This window comes from Dama dama, chromosome 30, assembly GCF_033118175.1.
Source record: "Dama dama isolate Ldn47 chromosome 30, ASM3311817v1, whole genome shotgun sequence".
Lineage (NCBI taxonomy): Eukaryota > Metazoa > Chordata > Mammalia > Artiodactyla > Cervidae > Dama > Dama dama.
In genome coordinates this window covers 28,866,573-28,890,657 of record NC_083710.1, presented here as the reverse complement: position 1 = coordinate 28,890,657, position 24,085 = coordinate 28,866,573, and the positions used below count along the sequence as shown (strand labels likewise).

The 24,085-nt window shown below is 42.1% G+C and overlaps 1 protein-coding gene across 1 annotated transcript in view; it reads right to left on the bottom strand.

Annotated features, from left to right (window-relative positions):
• Positions 1-12,791: 12,791 nt before the first annotated feature.
• Positions 12,792-24,085, bottom strand: part of SOHLH2 (spermatogenesis and oogenesis specific basic helix-loop-helix 2) — a 93,679-nt gene continuing 82,385 nt past the window's right edge. Inside the window, 5 exon segments of the mRNA XM_061133742.1 lie at positions 12,792-13,545; positions 14,967-15,223; positions 18,584-18,705; positions 19,351-19,442; positions 19,610-19,757. Of these exon segments, the coding sequence (XP_060989725.1) occupies positions 13,525-13,545; positions 14,967-15,223; positions 18,584-18,705; positions 19,351-19,442; positions 19,610-19,757 (640 nt within the window). The 3' untranslated portion in view covers positions 12,792-13,524.

Genomic DNA, 24,085 nt, shown 5'->3' with positions numbered 1-24,085 from the left:
TGATTTAAAGAGGTTGGTTTTTTTTTTTTTTTTTTTGGATGTCAGGGAAACCTGCCACTTGTCAGTCATAATAATTGAAAATTTACAGTGTTCAACAATATGAAAAATTACACAGTGTATGTGTGTTTGTTTAATCACACGGGTCTGGACCTCACTGCCATTCTTTAAAATACGTCATCACTACAGCAGAAACCAATACAACATTGTAAAGCAATTATCATCCAATTAGAAATAAGTTAAAAAAACAAAGAAGTCATCACTTCAAGTTTACAAAAACATTCATCTATTTTCTTTAATGACTTTTGGGTTGAGTTTTTAAATTCCTAAATCTTTATTAGGAATTACTTTTGTTGAGTGAAGTGGGAATAAAGCTTTACTGCTGTTTTTTTCCTTCCAAAGAGCTAGCAGTGGTCCCATCATTGTTTCTGGGGTAATCTGCCTTCCCTTAACATACTTGAAATGCCAACTTTATCCTCCCTGATTTTGAGAGCACTCACCACTCAGCTCTAGAGGAGGCTCATCTGGATCCAGTCACAGGCTATCAACCTAAGGACTTCCCTCCCTCCTTCTTGGCGCATACACGACTTGGCATTGACTCCTCGGCTCTGAGCTCTAAATCTGGGGTTACATTAATTTGAGTGTCTTACTGTGTTTCTGGGTCTTTCAGACATTAGTTTCTGCTTATTGCTATTGAGTGGAAGTAAACAAGATCAGCGAATAATTGACTCCCCTTCCTACATTTATTAAAATAACATTTTTCACCTTGTGAAAACTTTATTAACTCTCTGGAAATGGCTGGTTTTTGAGAATATTGGCTGATGGTAAATTATTCCTTAATGTGCTCATGTACTTTCTATCTCACCTCTGTCTCTCGCTTCCTGTCCGTATTCTATTCAAGTACTGAATACAATATCCCTCAGCAACATGACTGAAGCCACTCAGTTAACTGGCCATTAGAAAGAATCCCATCAGAATTCTTAAAATAAAACATACATATTTTTACATATTACATATTTGCTTCCTGTAAGGTTCATATGAGTGGGATTCTCAATTGCTGACAAGGCTGGAGAACTGAGGTCTTGCAGTTATTGGTGTGTGTGTTCTCTCAATAACCTTTCATAATCACACTTGACTTTTCCACAAACGAGAAAGCACGCTTGTCATTACACCAGTAACAGCACCCCTTCCCCACCCAGGGCCCTGAGTAACCCCTCTCTCAGCTCTACACCTGCTCTCACTCCCACCTTACCCTAGTCTTGCTGCTCTATCTGGTGCCTGGTTCCAATGATTTTTTAATCAGACAGGACCAAGACCTGGATCCACGGGTCCCTTTAAGGTATACGTCCTGTCCTCCTTCCTGGCCAGAATTCTCTGGTTCTTTGTCTGAGTGATTCTGGCATGTTCCCCCCACTCCCCAGCCCCCACCTTCTCTGCTGCTCAGGGCAACACTCCAGGTATATCTCTGCCAACTCGAATGGCCACCAGGTAGCTGGATCCGCTGGAGAACATGCAAACACATGCTGACTCCACATTCACGACTGTGTCCCCGAGTGAACACTTGTGTGCACAGCAGCCCCACCCTGCAGGGCTTACTCCCTCTCCCGCTCTCCTGGAAAATCATTTCAAACTCCCTCCTCTCCTCTCCACCTTCCGTGAGCCCCCCCATCACATCTGTCATCACTCCTGCACCTGAGCCTGCCGGGCAGCCTCCCCTCCATCACCCACAACGGGCTGCTCTGCTCTCAAGCGGAACCACCCTCTGGCCACTCCAGAACATTTGTTCCAGCAATTACCCTTCATTTTTTGTAGTCTAAGTCTTTCATCCTTTACAGGATCATTTCTATCAGCATATGGTCATGCAGAAATTTCTCCTGTTCGGGGGGTGGGTGGGGAGAGGGGTATATGTATACATATAGCTGATTCACGTTGTTGTGCAGCAGAAATACAACACTGTAGGGCAATTATCTTCCAAATAAAAATAAATTTAAAAAATTCTCCTGCCTTAAAAAACCCTATTCTAACTCCACATGCCCCCAGCAACCACCCCTGGCCTCAACACCCACTTTGGAGAGCTGTCTGCTCTTGCCTTCTCTCCATCTTCCCCTGTTTTTTCATGGAACCCTCCAATCCAGGGGCTTCTCTGGTGACTCAGCAGTAAAGAATCTTTTTGCAATGCAGGAGACCTGGGTTCAATCCCTGGGTAGGGAAGATCTGCAGATGGTGACTGCAGTCATAAAATTAAAAGATACTTGCTCCTTGGAAGAAAAGCTATGACCAACCTAGACAGCATATTAAAAAGCAGAGATATTACTTTACCAACAAAGGTCCATCTAGTCAAAGCTACAGTTTTTTCCAGTAGTCATGTATGGATGTTAGAGTTGGACTATAAAGTAAGCTGAGCACCAAAGAATTGATGCTTTTGAACTATGGTGTTGGAGGAGACTCTTGAGAGTCCCTTGGACTGCAAGGAGATCAAACCAGTCCATCCTAAAGGAGATCAGTCTTGGGTGTTCATTGGAAGGACTGATGTTGAAGCTGAAACTCCAATCCTTCAGCCACCTGATACGAAGAACCAACTCATTGGAAAAGACCCTGATGCTGGGAAAGATTGAAGGTGGGAAGAGAAGGGGATGACAGAGGATGAGATGGTTGGATGGCATCACCGATGCAATGGACATGAGTTTGAGTAAACTCCAGGAATTGATGATGGACAGGGAGGCCTGGCGTGCTGCAGTCCATGGGGTCACAAGGAGTTGGACACAACTGAGCGACTGAACTGACTGACTGAGGGAAGATCCCCTGGAGAAGGAAATGGCAACCCACTCCAGTATTCTTACCTGGAGAATCCTATGGACAGAGGAGCCTCATAGGCTACAGTCCACAGGGTTGCAAAACATTGGATACAACTGAGCAACTAAAACCACCAACCACCACCCCAGTCCGGCTTCTATGCTCACCAGGCCTCCCAAAGCAGGATTCCATTAACTACTTTTCACCACCCAAGATAAAGCACCATCCTCAGTTGCCTAAAGAGTGTCTCACTGATCTTCTCCAGCTCTTGTTCCCGGTCTCTACTCTGCTCAGTGCTCAGATTGGTCCTTTCATAATGCACATTGGGTTCCATACCTCCTCTGCTCTCCCATTCTTCGGGAAGAAACCGAAGTCCTAACAGTGGACTTTGAGGATGGACACCGTGTTGCTCTCCACCCACCCCTCCTTCGCTCCACGCCAGCCTCGTGGGCCTCCCTTCCTGCTATTCACACACAAGCCTGTTCCCACCTGAAGCCTGAGTGATCCTGGTGTCTTCTACCTTAAACAATCTCGTCTCAGATCATAGAATGGCTTGCTCATCTCCCAAGTGATGGCAACTTCTCAGAGAGTCTCCCGTGCCCTCCCTGTCTGAAATAGCATCCCAGCTCTACCCTGCCCCAGCTTCCTTCCTTCCCTCAGATATGTATCACAGCCAGCTGACATGGCATTTTATGTATTCCCCTACCCCCACCCCAGCCAGAACCTAAGCTTCTTGAGGTTAGGGAGTTTGCCAGCACAGGGTCTGTTACATAGAGGGTACTCGAGAAATATTTGTTGGCTGAATGTATCATGCAAATATATTTTCATAATTCTGCAAAGACACGATTGACATTTACTATAATATTGCTTGTAAAAATTAAAAATTAAATATGGGGGGAAAAAAACCCCTAAACTCCTATCATTGAGAAATTAATTAAAGATATTTTGAGGTAGTCTGAAACATCAGAGAAGGCATTGGCAACCCACTCCAGTATTCTTGCCTGGAGAATCCCAGGGACAGAGGAGCCTGGCGGGCTGCCGTATATGGGGTCGCACAAAGTCAGGCACAACTGAAGCGACTTAGCAGCAGCACCCTGAAACGTAGACTACAGAACACAGTGTCAAGTATTAAAAAGGATGGAAGTCTAAATATCCTGACATGAAAATGTCCACAAATGAGTTGAGGGGGGGTGGGGAGAAGGAGTGCAGAACAAGAGAGTATGACCATAATCCTATAAATCTCAATGTTTCTCCACATGCATAGCTTACGTTTTTATGTGAATAAGTCTGGAAGGAAACTCACTGATTTGTCAAGGGTGATTACCTCCAAAGAACAGGATTTCAAGAGAAGGGAGAGAGATTTTTTACTGTTTTTTACAGTTTTGGTTTAGATTTTATAAACCCAAATTACTTTATTACAAATTAACATTATTTCAAAAGAAACATTGATGAATGTTTGTTGGTGGTGTCTGTGGAAGAGGCAGGGAAGTGAAAGTTAGGGGGGAGATGAACCAGGGGAGACGCAAGCTTTCAGCAAATATGGGACACAGCGCAGCCTGTGCTGATGAAATAGACACTTGATTTACTGAGCTCTGACCACCGGGAAGGTGCGATCCTTAGTGACAGGCGCCAGTGCCTTTTCTCAAATCCTCAGAACAAACTCGCAAGTTAGGTATTAGCTCTGGAGCAGTGGTCCCCAACCTTTTTGGCACCAGGGACCGGTTTCGGAAAGGGGGTTTGGGGATGGTTTGGGATGATTCAAGGGCATTCCATTGACTGTGCACTTTATTTCTACTATTATTACAGCAACTCCACCTCAGATCATCAGGCATTAGATCCCGGAGGTCGGGCAACCTCTCCTCTGTAGGATGAGGAAAATGAGACTCAAAGGAACTGATTTCTCAGGAGCCCTGAGTAAAGCCCAGAAGCCTTGGTGCCAATTCAAATCTATTGCTGCTTCTCATGCAGGCCAGCCCCTGTGGCTGGGGTGACGGAAGTGCAATCGGGATCTGCAGATCCCCAACGCGGGTTCGGGTTCGGCAGCCTGAGGAGAAGCCACATGAACTCTTATTCCCTTCCTGCTTCTATATTGCTCCACCTGAGGCTGGCGGGGTAAAGATCCTGCCCTAGAGGAGAGTCAGGACCTCACATGCCACCGTCAAGGGCTAACGGAGCCCCACAGCCCAGAGGAAGCCCAGCATCCTCCGTGTTTAGGGTCCCGCACAGCTGGGAAGGATGCCCTGCAACACATGGAGAAAGCTGATTCTCCTCCTTCTGGGCACGCTGTCCTGGGGGGCTGAGGCTGCAGGCAGGGGCGGCCGGGCTCTCCTGTGGGCCAGGAACCTGATAAACATTATCTCCCATCCTCCCAACCTCGGTAAGTTACCGCTACCTCTATTTTACCGAAGAGGTAATTTATGTAAATGCACGCAGCTAAGCACACGGCTCGCACGTCTAACCGCGTGCTCTTCCCAGGACACCAAGCTCTCTCTGGGCGGCCGAGGGGCCCACGTGTAGGTGCCCAGTGCCCAGAGCCCACGAATGAGCCAGGGCATCAGGTGTGGAGGAGGCCGTAAGGGCCAGAAAGATGGCAGCGGTAGGGCCGTGTTTCCGGAGCCTGGCCCGGCCAGGGAAGGATCGCAATCACCAGCGTTCAGCCTTGCCTTTTTAAACTGGGAGCAGAATGTCCGTGTGTAGATAGTGAAAAACAATTTTCAGCTGGAAGCCTGGCTTGGCCTGGCGAATGGGATCTGATTAGTGTTTCTGAACTTTCATTAGCATTTGAACAAAATACCCAAATGACACAAAGCCAATCCTAGTAGCAGAAACTTAACATTTTTTACTCTGTTTCTCTAAGGCAGTCAGGCACCTTCTTTTTGCAAACTACTTTGGGCCTCTGATAAGCAAACCATTTCTACAAGCAACCTCACATTCCCCTCCCGGAAGCCAGGCTGGAGGAGGTGGGTCCTGGGAGAGTTAATTTACATCACCGGCTGCTGGGCTGGAGAAGTAGGAGCCTTTTCCCACCCTCACTGGACCAGGGCCAAGGGCAGATCCCTTCACGTGATCTCCCTGGACCAGCTTCTGGGGCTGACAGGATCCCGCCCCTGAGAGCTGGGTTTTTATTGCCCCTTTTGTTGTAGGTTTTCCATTTTAGGGAGAATTGATAGCTGAGGCTAAGAATAAACATATTCTCTGCCAGTCAGATTCTATGGGGAGGTTTTTTAAAAGGACCTGGCCAACAATAATATTTATGTTGCAACTCAGCTCTTGCTTCACAGGGTGAGGGCCTGGGTGGTCAAGAAAAGAATTCCCTTCTCCGCATACACTTCTCACCCATCTCAAGAAAGCTGGGGAGTATTTGGAGCTCAGAGTAAATTCTGCATGGTTTCTTGGTTGCCTAAGATTAGGATTAACCCTTTAAGAAGTCTTTTAATGCCAAGACGGACCTTCCCAGGTGGCTCAGCAGTAAAGAATCCGCCTGCCAATGCAGGAGACCCAGGTCTGATCCCTGGATCAGGCAGATCCCCTGGAGAAAGAAATGGCAACCCACTCCAGTATTCTTGCCTGTAAAATCCCATGGATAGAGGAGCCTGGTAGTCCATGGGGTCGCAAAAGAGTCAGACATGACTTAGTGACGAAACAGTAAAATGCCAAGAGGATATTTTCATAATTAAACTTCTCAAAATTTGATTTTTTTTCTAAAGAAAAAAAATGGTATCTCACTCTTTCTCTTAACTCTTGTCAATGGCTTTGAGGCATTTTTGTCCAGGTCCTGACTCACTAACCCAATAAGAGTTTAACTTCTTTTCACACCAAAATCCTTTAGCATTGTTTTCTTTTTGGCCACACCATGTGGCATGTGGGATCCTAGTTCCCTGATCAGGGACAGAACCCAAGCCCCCCACACTGGAAGCATGGAATCCCAAATATTGGACCGCCAGGGAATTCTCAGCAACTTAAATCATGATTTCACTAGTTAAAGGTCATGAAGGGTAGCTCAGTCACAGTGCTCCAGTAGATGACAAAAATCAATGCTTCAACCACGTTGGCCACCTTTTTTTTTTTTTTTTAAATTATAGTAAATAAAATCTTAAAGTATTAAAACAAGTAATCCCACAGGGAATCTCCTACGGGTTTTCCTACTTCTAATGGTTTAGAAACAACAGATTTGGGAATGTTAGAATACCAGAACATGAGATAACTAGTATTAGTCCAAGCCAATAGATGGGGGTGGGGGGGTGGGGGGGGAATTAGTTTATTCTTGTTTCTCTGCACCTATATACACATGGCTACGGGAACGATTTCCCACTTCCCCATAGTTTTCAGCCCAACAATGAGATTAACTTTAGGTTTATGGGGAAAATAACCTGCAAGCAGTTTTCACGGTGTTTGCCAAGTTGAGATCTGTTATTGGAGATTTAAAAATGGTGTGGAGTCTAAGTCCTAAGTCATAGTATTTTTAAAACTTTGGTTATTATTTTGAAGAACACAAGAAAATAGCTTGAGACAGGATACAGGAGGGGGAATTCAGTGTTTTAGAAAACACACCACTGTCAACACCCTCACATTGCCTATCTGGGGAGGAGAGAAGTGGAAAGGAATTTCTGTCTGCAAAGACTTCTTGGGATAAATGGTTTAGCAGACACCTTTTCAGAACCAGTGTATCTGTGCACATTAGAAGTCTATTTCAGTGCAGTACTCAAGCCCACCTAGTTTGCAATCTGACCTCTTCTTCAAACAAATGTTTGCTTTGAGCAAAAATGAAAAATGCTTTTTTCTCGAGTTTGATGAGTAAAATTCAGCAGCATACAACATACTATGTAATTCAGTTTTTGTGTATGTGTGTGTATCTTCCTGTTCTTTGTTTTCAGAAAGGATATTATTTTGGGATGTTAAAAATCCCCCTTGAAAAACAAGAGAGATAAGAGGTTTCTCTGTCTTGCATAGGGGTGTCACGTTTCCATAGTGATGAAAGCAGCTCTTGATACCTGATTAACCAAGGGCTTCCTGTTTCCTCATTCCATGTAATAGGGAGATAGGCAAAGGGGAAAACAACAGGGATAGAAAATTGCAAAGGTTCAGGTTTGGTCTCGGGGATTTTGTGATAAGTATCCAGAGACATGACATGTTTTCTGGTGTTAGTTATATTGCAAAAGGGGCTTTCTGCTTTTAACAATCCCTGTACTTTTACAAACATAAACATTTAATAAACTTGAGAAAGCACTTCCCTTCATACAAATTTTTATGCAATCAAGATAAGCACAAGTGAGCCAAGCAGACACCTTTTCACACCAAACTCACTTTCATGGTTTTCACTCTTCTTAGTTATTTCTACTGAAACATTCCTGGGTCCTCTCCCGGAGCCTTTGAATTGCCCCACAGCTATGCTTTGACCTGATCATCATTCTAACTTACCAAAGCAGTTTCTGAAACTCATCTCCTTAGCAAACCTTTTTCCATCACCCAGTGGGGCAGTAATGATCCTCTTCCACGGGCTGCAGAAATTTGGGAGGCTGTGCTCCTCCTGTTTCGTTCCTCGACATCTGCTCACAAGACACTTCACTAGCACGTTATAAATCTAAGAGTGGGCTTCCCTCATAGCTCAGTTGGTAAAGAATCTGCCCGCAGTGTAAGAGACCTGGGTTTGATCCCTAGGTCAGGAAGATCCCCTGGAGAAGGAAAAGGCAACCGACTAATAAATCTAACAGTGGCCCTCAAACCTGGCGGTGCATCCGAATCATTCTATGCTGATTACTGGGCCCTGTTCCAGAATTATGGAACCAGAGTCTCTGAGACAGGAACCCCCAGATGCATGGTTTTCATAAATCCACAAGTGCTTCAGGTTTAGAAGTCGATGACGTTTTACTTTGTCTATTCTGTTTCCCTGGTGGCTCAAATGGTAAAGAATCTGCCTGCAGTGCAGGAGACCCAGGGTTCAATCTCGGGATCGGGAAGATCCCCTGGGGAAAGGCATGGCAACCCACTTCAGTATTCTTGTCTGGAGAATGCCATGGACAGAGGAGTCTCGTCCATGGGGTCGCAGAGTCGGACATGACTGAGCAACCAACATTTTCACTTTTTATATTGCTTCATGTCCCCTCTGGGTATCTGCATCCATTTATGTGCACTGGGTGTTTTTAAGGAGGATAATCAGATGCCAGCAACGTCTGGCAGTGTTGTAATAATATAAATTCCTTGGTACCGCCATGACCAAGCCTGCCAATCTGACCGTGGGGTATGCTGCCGGGGAATGTGTATTTTAATGTGCTGCCACTCTCCATCCCCCAAGTGTGGGGGACAAACTGGAATACCTATAGGGACCGGGCAAGTCATTTCAATGCAGGAAGCAAGCTGGGTGAGATGTGACTAGAAGGAACCTGATGCCCAATATAAAGGGCCAGGTACTACTTACCTGAGCAATGTGCTGGTATTTTGCCAAAGCAGAGACAGATCCAGTATTGCCTATGTTTTGAATTTTTCAGAAGCCAGAAATTTAGAGAAATTTAGTTTCTCACTGGGGTTGGGGAGAGGGGGAATTGGATGAAGCTGGTTTCAAAAGGTACAAACTTATAAGATAAATAAGCACTAGGGATATAATGCACAACATGATTAATATAAATAACCCTGCTATATGTTATATATCAGAGTTGTTACGAGAGTAAATCTTAAGAGTCATCATTGCAAGGAAAATTTTTTTTCTTTGACTTTGTATCTACATGAGAAGATGGATGTTCCCTAAACTTACTGTCCTAATCATTTCATGATATATGTAAGTCATAATACTGTACACCTTAAACTTATACAGTGTTGTATGTCAATTACATCTCCATAAAACTAGAAGAAAAAATAAATAAAACAGTAAACACAGCCACCACAAGCAAGTTGTACCCCCTGCCTTAGAGAGTTCTACCCATGTCTCAAAACTCTGGTAACTTGCAGTGTCATGCGACACTTGCGGCCCGACCGAGTGACTTCTCATGATGAATTGTAATAGAATTGCAGGCTTAGAAGGCCCTCGTGCGTCACCCAGGCCACCATGTAACGACTGAATCCCCACCCCCGGCCACATTTTCCCACCTCAGGATGAAGACACCGTAAACCATCTCTCACCCCAATCCCTGCCTCTCTGTGTGCGCAGATCTGAGTGTTTTTTGGCCACCTCCATTAGGATACCCCACACACACAACAGACGTAACACATTCCCAGATGAAACTGTCATCATCCAACGCCATCCCTCCAGATGCTCATTTCCTTGTGTCCCCCTAGTGCTCACTGTGACCCGTCCAGCAACCAAAGCCCAGACCTGGGTGTTATCCTTACTACTTTGTCCTCCTTCACAACCTCTGTATCGGATCATCTACCACCTCTTGCTAATTCTTCCTTCTTAGTATCAATCAAATTTGCCTCTTCTTTTCATTCCCATTGCCAGTGACTTATTTCAGGCCATCTCTTGTCTGAATTACTGAAATGGCCAGTCCTTCCCCTGCCAAGTTGGTTTTAGCCCCTCTTTGATTCATTCTGGCTTTAACTCACCAGAACCAGAATGGTCACCCTAAAATGCAAATCTGGTGACGTCAATACCGTGGCAGCAGTGAGGACTAGTCAGAGTGCAAACAGGGCAACATCAAATGGCCCTCGCCTCTCTCCCTGCCCCCTTCTTCCTCGATCCCATGCCTGAACTCTCTTCACAGCCACGTAGAATCACCTTCACTTCTCCAGGCGTGTTACACTGTTCTTTCCTTTGTTCCTTCGCAAATGAGTTTCTCTCTGCCTGAAAACTCATCTCCCTAACCAGTCCCCAAATCTCCATGGCTTGGCTTAGTTTATGCCTACAGGCCCTTAAAATCTTAGCTTAATCATTGTTATAATTGTGGTGATGATAATCATATGATGAATTAACATGTATTAAATGCTTACTATGTGCCAGGCACCATTCTAAGAGCTTTCATATATTTCATCATTTAATCTTCACGACAAGCTCAAGAGATAAGTCATGTCACTACCAGTTTTAGAGGAGAGTGCAGACTGGCAGGCTGCAGTCCATAGGGTTGCACAGAGTCTGACATGACTGAAGCAACTTAGCACACACCCACAGACACCACTACCTCCATAGCCTCTTGTGAATCCCCAGATGCTGTGGGCAATGCTTCTGAGAACTTCATATTCTCCCCTGCCTAGCACTCACTAAACTCCACTGCAGTTTCAGCCAACCTGTCCCTCCCAACAGATTCTAAACGCCTATATATAGAACATAAAAAAAGACAACGCCTTATATAGTTTTCCCAGCATTTAAGACAATGCCTACCACGGGACTTCCCTGGCAGTCCAGTGGTTAAGACTTTGCTTTCCAATGCAGGAGGTATGGGTTCAATTCCTGGGCTGGGAACTATGATCCCACATGCCTCGAGGCCCAAAAATCCCAAAACACAAAACAGAATCAATATTGTAACAAATCAATAAAGACTTTAAAAAATGGTCCACATCAAAAAAAGAAGTCTTTAAAAAAAAAAACAAGATAAAGTCTGCCAAATAAATAGTTAGAGAAAAGTTAATAAATAACAGAATGATTTTTTGAGTTGTTCAACATCTGACTGTTCTCCATTGAACAGACAACAGTTTGTTTGCAAACACTCCCAATTACTGCCATGTCTGCTATGCTGGGAGACCATCCAACTCATCTATTAGAAAAGCATGGTTGAGGGGCAGGAAATAGGTGTAAACAGAGTAGCGATACATTCTCTGTAAAAGCTATACTGATGGATGGCTAAGTATCTACTTCCACTGTTCCTTCTCTTTTGACTTCAAGTAGGTCCCTAAGTGCCTGACCATGTCTTCTTTCCTTTCTCAGGATCATCACCCATGTTCAGATGACTCCTTCCTCTTGGCTCCTCCTCCCCCCAGGTACCCATCCAAGCACCTGTGCATCCATCCATCTAGATCAGTCAGATGGCTGACATGGAGGGTCTAGAGGCTAGTACAGCTAAGTCCCTCTCCTCAAAGGTATATCTCCTAAACTGCCTGGGCCACAGAAAGGGCTCAATAAACAGTTGCTTCTGCCCCTGATCCCTGTCTGGGGAAGGGACTGCTGTAATCATCAGTGTAAAACCTGCAAGCCGCCACTTTTTCTCAACAAACTCTTTATACCTTTTTCATTGTGAAAACAACGTTGCAACTGTCTCATGACCAGTCATCCTGACTTTACAAAGGAAAATCATGTTCTAGTTTTACAAGCTGAGGCCCAACTAACCTTTCCTCCCCAGCTGACAGCTGAACTTAGTCAGAAGAGCATAATTTATTAAAAATAAAATTCAAGTATTGGAAGTAATTTTGGACACTTGCATGAAGGATCATGGGGACCAGCACTGAAAAAAAGATGAATCTGGCAGCCTCTTCTTCACATAGAAAGAGAAAAAAAAAGGGGGGACTGAAAACTGCAGGTGGGTGGGATCTGTGTGTCACCCTTCTAAGTATTATAGAATTCCAAGCCACAACTGTGTCTCATGGTGCATGCATGCACTGAGGGAAATGCTGATGCAAAGAACAAGTCCCAGTATAAACTAACACCGGCTGTGAACACAGGAAGTCATCCCAGCGCTCAAAACACCTCAACAGGTTCTCCTATGATGTCAAAGCCGTTACTATTCCCAACAGCAAGAGTCCAGCACATGTTTATAATAAAAAGCACAGAATCTTAGTTAGAAACTTCTAGTTCCTTTATCAAGTTTGCCAAATATCTACAAATTCCATCATCTTGCCATCCTCAAAGAAAAGTTATACATTTTAACATTAAATGTAGGATATACCTAATTTTTAAACTGCTCAAAAATCTAGTAAAATTAATTTCCCTACATAGCACTACTAAAAGAGGGAACACATATTCATTAAACAGAACAAAAATGGGTTATCATTTTCAGTATCAGAACTGAATATTTCCTTTAATAATAAAACTTATGCATAAGAACATTTCAGTGAAATATAAAACAAACATTTTTCTCCCCTTATTTCCAACAATCTTTTCTAATGCCTATAGGGAGAAGGACATGGAAAACAAAGAAAAACCTGCTAATCTGTAACTAAAGATCCAGAAAGAGACATTTACCTGTTAGCTCTCATTTCACTCAAGGGAAGGTGAAATGCAAAAATAAACACGTCAGTTTATTCATTAGTAGTAAAGTGAGGAGGTAAACACATCTCTCAAATTAAGGTATCTTAGTAGGAATAATGAAGGAAATGCTCTAAAATGCCAAATCTGGAAAAGATACCACCTAGAAATAAGTGACAGTAACTCACAATGATACTAAAAATAAGAATCAAGTTGCAATATCTGTACTTAGCAACATCAATGCACTATGTGGATCTTTATAATGTAATTTTTGCATAAATTGTGGATCTTCTTTATAATGTACTTTTTGCAAAAATTGTGGAATGTTTTTTGAGAACAAAAAGTGTCCAGGTCACCTAGGCCATTTGTTCTTAGAGCACTTTGGTTGGGGGCGATCCAAGTATGTATGAAGCGAAGTATTAATAAAAGCCTATGGCTAGCTAGTACTCTTGCTGCCTCTCTTTCTACCTGCAGAAGCTTTTAGCACATTTATCAGAAGCCATACAATGCAAACCCTTTTGATATTAGGTCTCTGGGTGTAGCTTTCAAGATCATTCTTTGTTCCATTCTTCCTGTATTGTCAAACGGCACCCAATAGGTGGTCTAGAGTGAATTTCAAACATGTGCTATTAATACGCCCAAAACTGTTGCTGCAAAGGTGAAAAAAAAAAAACAAAAAACACATTAATTGAATCCTGGCCTGTTCTTACTCATAATGACACAAATGTATTTTCTATGTCCTCAAGCAATAGGAAATAATTTGTAAAACCATCAACTCTTTAGGTGAATATGCCTACAGGTTTTAAAATATGTATTATTCATAGTTACTAAAAGTAATTATATTCTTGGAACAATTCTCCAACAAAAACTACATACAGTTAAGTGTAGGTCACAATTTTAAAAAAATAATGTTACAATCCTTTTTTTTTTTAATTTACTCTAGTTTTCAGACTGGTATACTAATGATTATTAGCAACAGTATTATATCTGTAGATACTTCATGTTTTAAAATGTCTTTCTAATGCTCTTTAGAATAGTTTTCTTAAATGTTTTTTGGGAAAGTCACTATTATTCCTACTCTAGAGATGTCATATGGAAATGATGTCCCTACCTCAAATGACTGTCAGAGGTTCATCAAATAACCCACATTAATACGTATGGTATTTGTATTAAGTACACATTACTTACTGAGTGCTCAAAACATGTTAACTATTATTAATATACAAAAGTATTGACAGTTATATTAAGGCTATGAGAGTCGATTTTAAGCAGGCAAGTCTGGTTTGGGTCTTCCTCTGGAATTGCACAATTCTTGCCCAAAATGAAGATACCACAGTTTATATATGCTGAACCATCTGCCTGGAACGCTTTTCCGTTCCTCACTCACAATTCCTGACTGCTCTCCTGAGCTAATTCTCACTCTTCAGATCTCAGCATAGATAGTACTTCCTTCAGGGACACACTGTCCCTAACCTTGCCCACATCTGTGTCACACTACATACACTGGGGTCTCCCCCTACATGCTCCAATGCACATCACCACTGTCTGCTTCTACGTTTGCACCCTATGAGACTCAGCTTCATCAACGCAGGGATCGTGGTCTATCTTTAGACACTCCATTCTCGGTGGTTAGCACAATGCTGGAACACAGTAGGTGCTCAATAAATATCTGTGGTATGCAGACACCTGGGATGTGAAACCAGCCTGGCTGGCATTTCAAAAACAGGTTTTCATACAGTGTAAGTGACTGGGGCCCAGAGATAAAGCAGCAGCCAGCCATGGGGCCAGTGGAGGATGAGGCTGGTGGGGTGGGGAGCAGTGAGGAGGGGTGCTAGAGGAGATTAGGTTCCATTAGGTCACGTCTGGTCAGAGCAGCAGGGCCACGTCCAGACTGACTCTGGGTATCTAGAGAGCCGTTGGGCAGCCCTGGGAACCAGTGCCTGGGCTGCCTCCCATGGCCCCAGTCTGAGAGATTTCTAACCCAGAGCGTCAGCAACAAGATGCATGTCAGGGGCCCCTGTGGGCTGGAATGAAAGAGCCCGGTCTGACCCACAGACCCCAGGAGACTTACCAGACAGTTGGGGTGTGCTGTGCATGCCTGGCCCAGCACAGAATTGCAGTGCTGAGGAAGAAACTTGGAGACTTTGGGCACAGCTGTTGGGAAATGCACTGGAGTGTTCTGATTTGTTACGGCAGCTGCGTCATAGGAAGGGACCACTTTAGAATAGTATCTGACAGCGTGGAAGGAATTTAGAGACAGAGCTGTGCTGGGGATTCGGGTTTTATACACATCACCGATAGCGTTCTCTGACGCAGAGCTGGACTGACCTTTAATAAAAAAAGAGTATCCGTCAGTATATGCAAATTGATAACTCTGAACTACTGTATTTGAAATAAATCACCCTCTATTTCATTTCCCCACGGTACCAACTTAAGATACTGCGACACTCAAATGCTGATGAAAAAAACAAAGTGAACTTTTTGGTAGTGACATTTAGTGTAATACAAACACTATAAATTAGTGTTCACTTGTCATTTAAAGACAGAGATTTTACAGAAGCATCAGATCTCTCTGCCTGTGTATGTGTGTGTGTGTCTTTCATCATAATAAGTGACCAATTCTATGAAGCAAGGAAGAATGTTGGAAAGAAAAACTCCATTCAGCCGCAAATAGTTTGGTCACTGATTTTTCCATCAGTGAGTGGGTTATATTGTTATATCGCTCTATTCTGTACAGTAACTAGAAGGCAGAAAAAATGTTTAATATCTAGTGAATGGTAACAATGTAGTCCATATGCTGTGAATATTTATTTTCTTCGGGACACTAAAAGAAATGAAAGTAAAGGAATATAATTTTATATCGACTTTAAATACAAATGGACCTGAAATATTTGTGAAAAAAATCGTTTCAGCAAAAGTGTACATAAATTTATGGAAAACGACAAGTAAAAGCAGCTTAATGAAGTCTAAATGCTGACTAAGATCAGCACTTCTGGTTTACAGGTCAGATTTATCACAGAAATCAGGCGATCATAGGTGGCCACTTAACTTCTCTAACCTTCAATTTACTGGCCTAAGTGGTGAAAGTGCAATTTGAAAGACTTAACTGATTCCAACTGTTCCATTCCTCTTTCAAAAACCATTCTGCAACATGCATGGCCAGCTACACATGTGCTTACATCCAGCCCAAGGAAAGTCCAAAATATAGAAAAAATCCATATACGGAGATGTATTTTCTGAAATGTTATGTATAAAATCACTTTCCCCACAAACCTGGAAACATTAAATGTAGCAAGAAAACTATTCTATAAATCATTGGATAAACTACTAAAACCATTAAACTGGTGATAAAAGCTGCATAATACAAAATACAAGTGTACAGGACACAATGTTAAGTAAAAAAGTCAGAGACAAAATCAGAGGTCCGATATGATTACTACTATGTTGTTGTTGTTCAGCTGCCCCATCGTGTCCAACTCTTTGTGACCCCATGGACTGCAGCAGACCAGGCCTCCCTGTCCCTCGGTGTCTCCTGGAGTTTGCCCAAGTTCATGTCCATTGCATCAGTGATGCCAACCAGCCATCTCATCCTCTGATGCCCTCTTCTCCTGCCGTTGATCTTTCCCAGCATCAGTAACTTTTCCAATGAGACAGGTGTTTGCACCAGATGACCAAAATACTGGAGCTTCAGTTTCAGCATCAGTCCTTCCAATGAGTATTCAGGGCTGATTTCCCTTAAGACTGACTGGTTTGATCTCCTTGCTGTTCAAGGGACTCTCAGGAGTCTTCTCCAATACCATAGTTCAAAGGCATCGATTCTTTGGCATGTTGCCTTCTTTATGGTCCAGCTCTCACAACCATATGTAACCACTGGGAAGACCAATACTATAGAAGATTACTACTATAGTATTACTACCAAAATATATACACACACACACACACACACACACATGCACATATATATAAAGACTTGAAAGAAATACATTAAAAAATGAAGTTATTATCTTAGTTGGGTTTTGTTGTTGTTTAGTCGCTAAGTCATGTCCAACTCTTTGCGACCCCATGGACTGCAGTACTCCAGGTTCCCCTGTCCTTCACTATCTCCCGGAGTTTGGTCAAATGCATGTCCATTGAGTTGGTGATGCTATCTAACCATCTCATCCTCTGTCACCTCCTTCTCCTCCTGCTGTCAATCTTTCCCAGCATCAGAGTCTTTTCCAATGAGTTGGTTCCTCACATCAGGTGGCCAAAATATTGGAGCTTCAGCATTAGTCCTTCCAATGAATATTCTGGGTTGATTTCCCTTAAGACTGACTGGTTTGATCTCCTTGCAGTTCAAGGGACTCTCAAGAGTCTTCTCTAGCACGACAATTTGAAGGCATCAATTCTTCGGTTCTCAGCCTTTTTTATGGTCCAACTCTCACATCTGTATATGACTACTACTAGCTGGTTTTTAGTAAAGGACTAATATTGCTTTCAAATGAAAAAATTTATTTAAATAAAATCAGAATGAGGAGTTTGGTTCAATGACCTTCAAGGTCTCCTCCAGCCTGAACCTGACATAAGCCTATGGTCCTAGTGGATTTGTTTCTTCTTGGACCAGTCACTTTAGGTGATATAAAACCAAGAAATCTGGGGGCACAGAAAGGCCTGAATGCCTTTCCTCATGCCTTTCCTCATGCCTGAATGCATGAGGAGAGTGTTTCAGAGATTCTGCAGCATATGAAGAGTGAAAACGCAGAAGTACTGTCTGTATAAGAAGTAACACTGACAGGCATGTGCCTGTGGCCTGGTCCCTCTCTGATCTAATCTGGGCTGATTTAATCATTCTTTGTGACATTCAGCCAGAGCTACTCTAAGCAGTTTAACCATGGCTCATGGCTACTTTTTCCTTCTCTCCTTCCCTCCCCACTAAGTCAGGAAAAAAATCTAAAAGGACTAACAAACACCCTGAGGCTGATACATGAGCAAGGAGGGCTGTATCCTATTTTGGGCCCCTTTCTCCTTTGACTTTTGACATCAATCCCAGTAACCCCATTTGTTCATGTGGTCTCTATTATGTCCCCACAATATGCACATGACCTCAATGACACTGTCACATCTTTGATATCACTACTAGTATTTGCTGAAAGTGCAGATTACAGCTAGCATTTTAAAGCCATGAAACTTTTTAAAATTAAGGCATGCATAAGACTTTTTAAGACATATGCTATCATGTACTTAACAGACTATGGTAGGGTGTAAACATAATTTTTATATGCACTGAGAAATCAAACAACATGTGACTCTATTGCAAAGCTCATTTTATTGCAGTGGCCTGGAAGAGAACTCACAATATATCCACGGTCTGCCTATACACTGTTAGCACTGAATTAACAAAAATACTTCCCTCGCTTTAGATTCTACTCACATAATACACACAGTCACCAGTGTGCTCGTCATCTGTGAGCAAGATGAACTTTCTGGTGATGATAGTCAATTTTCAGCCCACCCTCTGGGATAAGACTATTCAAATGCCTGTGGCCAGCTGTGTCCTTCTAGTGGACAGCACCAGAGGACCCAGGGTGCAATCTCCCAGCTACGCCTCATCCCGTGGTTACGGCAGTGGCTACATAGGAGCCCCGGGTGAGCAGGACACGCACACAAGCCCACATACACTACAGCCGCAGAGCAGCGGGCAGAGCTCACCTCTCACAGCTTCATCCAAGGCCCCCCCTGAGGCAGGGACAGAATACACATTCAAGTGCTTGTTAGTCAGGAATCTGATGCCCGTCCCAGGTGAGTAAGTGCTGGTCAGCACACTGTTTTCCCTGAGAAGACAAAAAACATTCCTTAGGCATTTCTCAAAGAAAAGGATATGAACATTGCTGAATTGAACTGCTCTTCTGTCATTAGAGTTCTAAAAGGCACAGAGATAAACTCTGTATTAAATATTAGAGCAAAGCATAGACTAGGACTCAGGATGGTTATTTAGGACATGAAGGAAAGGTTTACTTTTCCTTGTTAAGAGTTTTTCTTGGTTTACATATTCTAATCAATTTAAATAAGGAAGCATTCATTTGGCACACCACCCTTTACACAAGAAATTTCTTTAAGGACTCCTAACTGAAAAAAATGAGGCTGGATTGCCCTGGTCACAGAGGAATGCTAGAATCTATCATGCCGTGAATACACTGTCAGTCACCACAGGCACTACTTGTGAAGTCTGGTTTAAAGAAACAACAAAAGAAATTAAGAGTGAGTCAAGTCATGAAGGGATCCCAGGCCTGAGACTATTATATATTTTATCCACTGTAATTCAATGATGCACATCAGCAGTGGGAAAGGTTCACTGATTCTTAGTAGATGCCTGAGTTCTCAGTATGGGTGGGTTCAGTGCCTATCTTATTTCTAGCATTAGTATCAGAGAAAAATAACAAGGTGACTTTGGATTCACAAGATTCAGATTGTCATACCTTTGTCCCATGATTGTGCCTGGGACAGATAGCTGGATGGGCATTTGTTGTTTCTTACAAAACTTCCTATTGCTCTGAAGTACTTCTGTAATCTAAGAAACAGACAGACAGAGACCTACTTTATCAATAGATAGCTATAGATGTTTTTCAAAATATACAAACAGACATACATTTCCAATCATAAAACAAGAAGAAAGGAAACTACAGCATTAAAGCATTGTCTATGAGGATAAAATTCAAGGGCTTGAGAGTTGCACACCTGGCCCATGATGGCTGGAGGGATTTTCTCCCGGACAAACTTCACGTAATCAACTGTGGCCTCGAGGACAGAAGCCGCATCATTCTTTCTCCCCTTTATATATGGCAGCAGGGCACGCAGCTGCTCACAGCAATACTTGATTCGTTCTCTGAGCAGAGAAGTGTGACAAGTAAGGAATAATTAGTCCACTTTCTTCCTGTCACAAGGACAAACGATCTTCCTCCTGGGTCTGTTTATAAAGGAACCAGCCCCTCCCTTTCTGGTCTCCGATTCAGAGGAAGACCATGTCCCCACAAGCCAGCAGCCTCCACGGCCCCTGGAATCACAGCTTCCCGGGGCGCTGGCTCATATGCTGCCAAATACAGCGTCTGTGCTGATGGCAGCCCAGCGCACTCGTCCTTGTGGGTGTGCAGGACGCCCGGACACTGAGGACACCAGAGAACACCCCTTCTGCCTACGGAAATCCACAGGCGACGCAACCCTCAGAGGAGAGAATCACACACCACATGGGTAAATCCTTTTGTGACCCACACGAGAGAGACACCTGGAAGACAGAGTCCATGGGATAGTCCCGTCACTCTGATCTGGACCACAATTCCAACAACACACAATTAGCATCTTGAAATACATGGGCTTTAACTGTGTTCTGAAGTGTCCAAAGGAAAATCAAAAGCCTGCTTCCTTTACACAAGGCGGGCACATGAGCAAAACAAATAAACCAATATGCAAATGAGAATGACGTCCAGGCTCATACCAGAAAGAAACCCACCTAAGTCTTTCATAGTTCTGAAGGGAAATACATAGGACATGTAACACCATACTGACCGAAGCCTTTGGAACCTTCAGTTATCCAAGTTTTCATTTAATAAACATTCTTAAGCATGTTCTGTGCTGAATACTGCCTTGACATAAATGGGATCAAAGGGTGGCTTTGCCAATTTCTAGCTGGGATCTTAGGCAAGTTACTAAACCTTTCTGAACCTCAGAATGACAAAAATACATGGATTAAAAAATCCACTTTGACATATAGCCAATGAATAACTCAAATATTCCAGACCAGTGGGTGGTATTTTAATTGGGCTTTAAGCTTTGGGGATTCCGTGGAAATGTCTCAGGGACCATTCTGTAAAAGGGTTGGAAGTGTCAACAATTTGACACATGGATGAAGGGCTTTGAAACTTCATACACCCTTCCATAGGGTACTTTCACTTACAAGGACTGCAAACACAGAATAAACTTTCTGTAGAATACCCATTATGGTAGCCCTTCAGTAAAATGACCTCCCTGTGGCTCAGACGGTAAAGTGTCTGCCTACAATGCAGGAGACCCGGGTTCAATCCCTGGATCGGGAAGATCTCCTGGAGAAGGAAATGGCAACCCACTCCAGTACTCTTGCCTGGAAAATCCCATGGATGGAGGAACCTGGTAGGGCTACAGTCCATGGGGTCGCAAAGAGTGGGACACAACTGAGCGACTTCACTTTCCTTTTCAGTAAAATAGGAAAACCAATCTAAAGACACAAAATAAGTGGATGCTTAAGTAAGCTAGAGGATATTAGTTCAGCAGAATATTATCTGGACTCGGAAAGGATATAAAGCTTCCTAGGGAGAAATAGGGTATTTCTATAGGATATAAGTACAAGATAGAAGATAGCATATAAAATATGATTACAGCCATTAAGGCCAATAATGTGACAATAGTGTCAATTAGTCATTATTTCTAGATAGTTGGACTATAGAACATATTATTTCTTCCTTTTATTTTCTACATTTTCCAAGTATCTGTGGGGCATATATCACTTTTATAGTGAAAAATCATATTAAACATTTCTTCCATTAGGAAAATGTTCAAACATACAGGGAGACTGAGAGAATTAAAAATTCTTATTCCTTAAAAGCAGAAAAGATTAAGAATTTGTACAGGGAGCACTTAAATACCTATAACCTGGAGTCCACAGTGAACAGTTACTGTCCATGCTTTGTCATATATGAATCATCCCAATGGTCAGACATCAATCCATTTCATTACACTGAAGTATTTCAAAGTAAATTACAGACTTCAGCACACTAAACCCCTAAACGTATTATGAGCTACAGTTAAAATTATTTTCTTTTCAGGTAAAAGTTACATAAAATAAAATGCACCAATCTTAAGGGTGCCATTCTGTGAGCTTTGATAATGCACAAAGCTGTGTGGCACGAGCCACCTCACCGACATTCTCATGACCCCAGGAAGTTCCTTCTGTCCCTTCTTAGTCTCACTCCCCGTAAAAGGCAACCACATTTTTGATATTTTTCCCTCTCACATTGATTTTTGCCTCTCTTTTAACTTCATATAAATTAAATCTCACAACATGTGTCTTTTTATGTAAGGTTTCTCTCACTTGCATAATGTTTTTGAGATTTATCCAAGATAATCTGTTATGTCAGTAATTTGCTGCTTTTTATTAATAGCATTCCAAAGTATAAATATGCCATAACTTATTTATTCAGGCTCTTATTAATCAGCACTTCCACTATTTCCAATTTTTGATCATTAGGAATAAAACTACTAGATCTTCTATACATCTTTTTGTGAATGCATATTTTATTTCTCTTAGTAAATGTACAGGAATTGAATCAATGGGCTATTTTATAAATTTATAAATTTAGAACTTTCCCCCAAATTCTACCATTTTACACTCCCACCATCAGTGTATGAGAATTCCTGTTGTTCCAAATCTATGACAACATTTAACATTGTCAGTTTTAGTTTTAAAATATTGGATTTTCTGAGGTATATGTGGTAGTATCTCATGTTTTATAATGTGCATTTCCATGATGACAAATTACATTCAGCATTTTTTTCTGCTGCTTATTAGGCACTTTATCTTCCTTTGTGAAGTGTCTGTTCAAATAATTTACCTATGCAGGTCTTTTTATTATTGAACTTTAGGAGTTCTCTATATATTCCAGTGTCAGTATTTTGCCAATATATTTGTTTTGCAAATCTTTTCTCCCTGTCTGTAGTCTGCCTATTTATTTTCTGAGTGGGGTCTTATGAAAGCAAAAGTTGTAAATTTTGAGGAGTCCTAATTCATCTACTGTTTCTTTTGTGGTTATTGCTTTCTGTGTCATAAGGAACAATAGCCTACCCTCAGCTAATGAAAACATTAACCTTTATTTTCTTCTAGAACTGTAGCTTTCAGTTCATTACCTATGAGCCACATGAATCTATTTAAATATAAATTCATAAAAAATTAATAAAAATTTGAATTCATTTCCTAAGTTGCAATACCCACATTTCAAATACTCAATAATACGACTTGCAGCTACCTTCCTGGACAGCAGATACAGACCACTTCTAACACTGCAGAAAGTTCTACTGAACAGCCCTATTCTAGAAGCTTTACAGCTCTAGCTTTATATAGCAGCCCTGTCTATACTCCATGTTGAATTAATTTTCACATGATATGAGTAAGGGGTCAAGTTTCATCATTTGTTTCACATGGATGTCCAGTTGTTCCAGCACCATTTATAGAAAAGACTTTTGTTACCCAAGTTGTTTGCTCTGGTGATTTGCTGAAAATTAAGAGACCAAAATATGTGGGTCTAATACTGGGCTATTGTGTTCTATTATCTATCAGTCCATCTTCATTTTAGTAAAATAATGATAAATGTAGCTGTATACTATGTCTTAAAGCCAGGTAGCTTACACATTCCAATTTTGTTAGATGTTTTCAAGATTGCTCTATTCTAAGGCCTTTTATATTCAGAGCCCTTTCCATACAGTTTTGAATTAGACTGTCAACTTTTTCCAAAAAAAAAAAAACACAAAAAACTACTCAAATTATCTAGATCTGAATAAAATTGTATTTCAGTTTAGTGAGGACTGAGGTCTTAATAACATAAATGGTTTAATTGATAATTATGTATAATGCATGATTTAGGTTTTTAGTTTATCACAGCAATATCTTGAGTGACCACTGTACAGATATTACATGTCTTTTATGCATTTTTGTTCCTAAATATTTTTGTTATTAGTCTGTCTGAGCACTAGGCTAAGACCTCCTTGAAGGCAACATTTCTTATCTCAATTCTCCAATCATATTCTGGCACATTACACTCACACCTACTTGCTGAATGGCTAAATAAGTGGAATGAGTGAGTAGCATATATTCAGTTGCCAGATAAACTAGTTTCACAGTGATAACTTTTCTTTTGGTCATGCTGCATCTTTGCTGCTGCCTGCAGGTTCTTCTCTGGTTGCAGCAAGTAGGGGCTACTCTCTAGTTTCTGGTGCCCGGGCCTCTCATTGCCGGGCTTCTTTTGTTATGGAGCATGGGCTCTAGGCATGCAGGCTTTAGTAGTTGTGATGCATGGATTTAGTTGCTCTGTAGCACGTAGAATTTTCCCGGACTGGGATCAAACCCAAGTACCCTGCACTGGCAGGCAGATTCTTAATCACTGGACCATAAGAGAAGTCTTCACACTAACT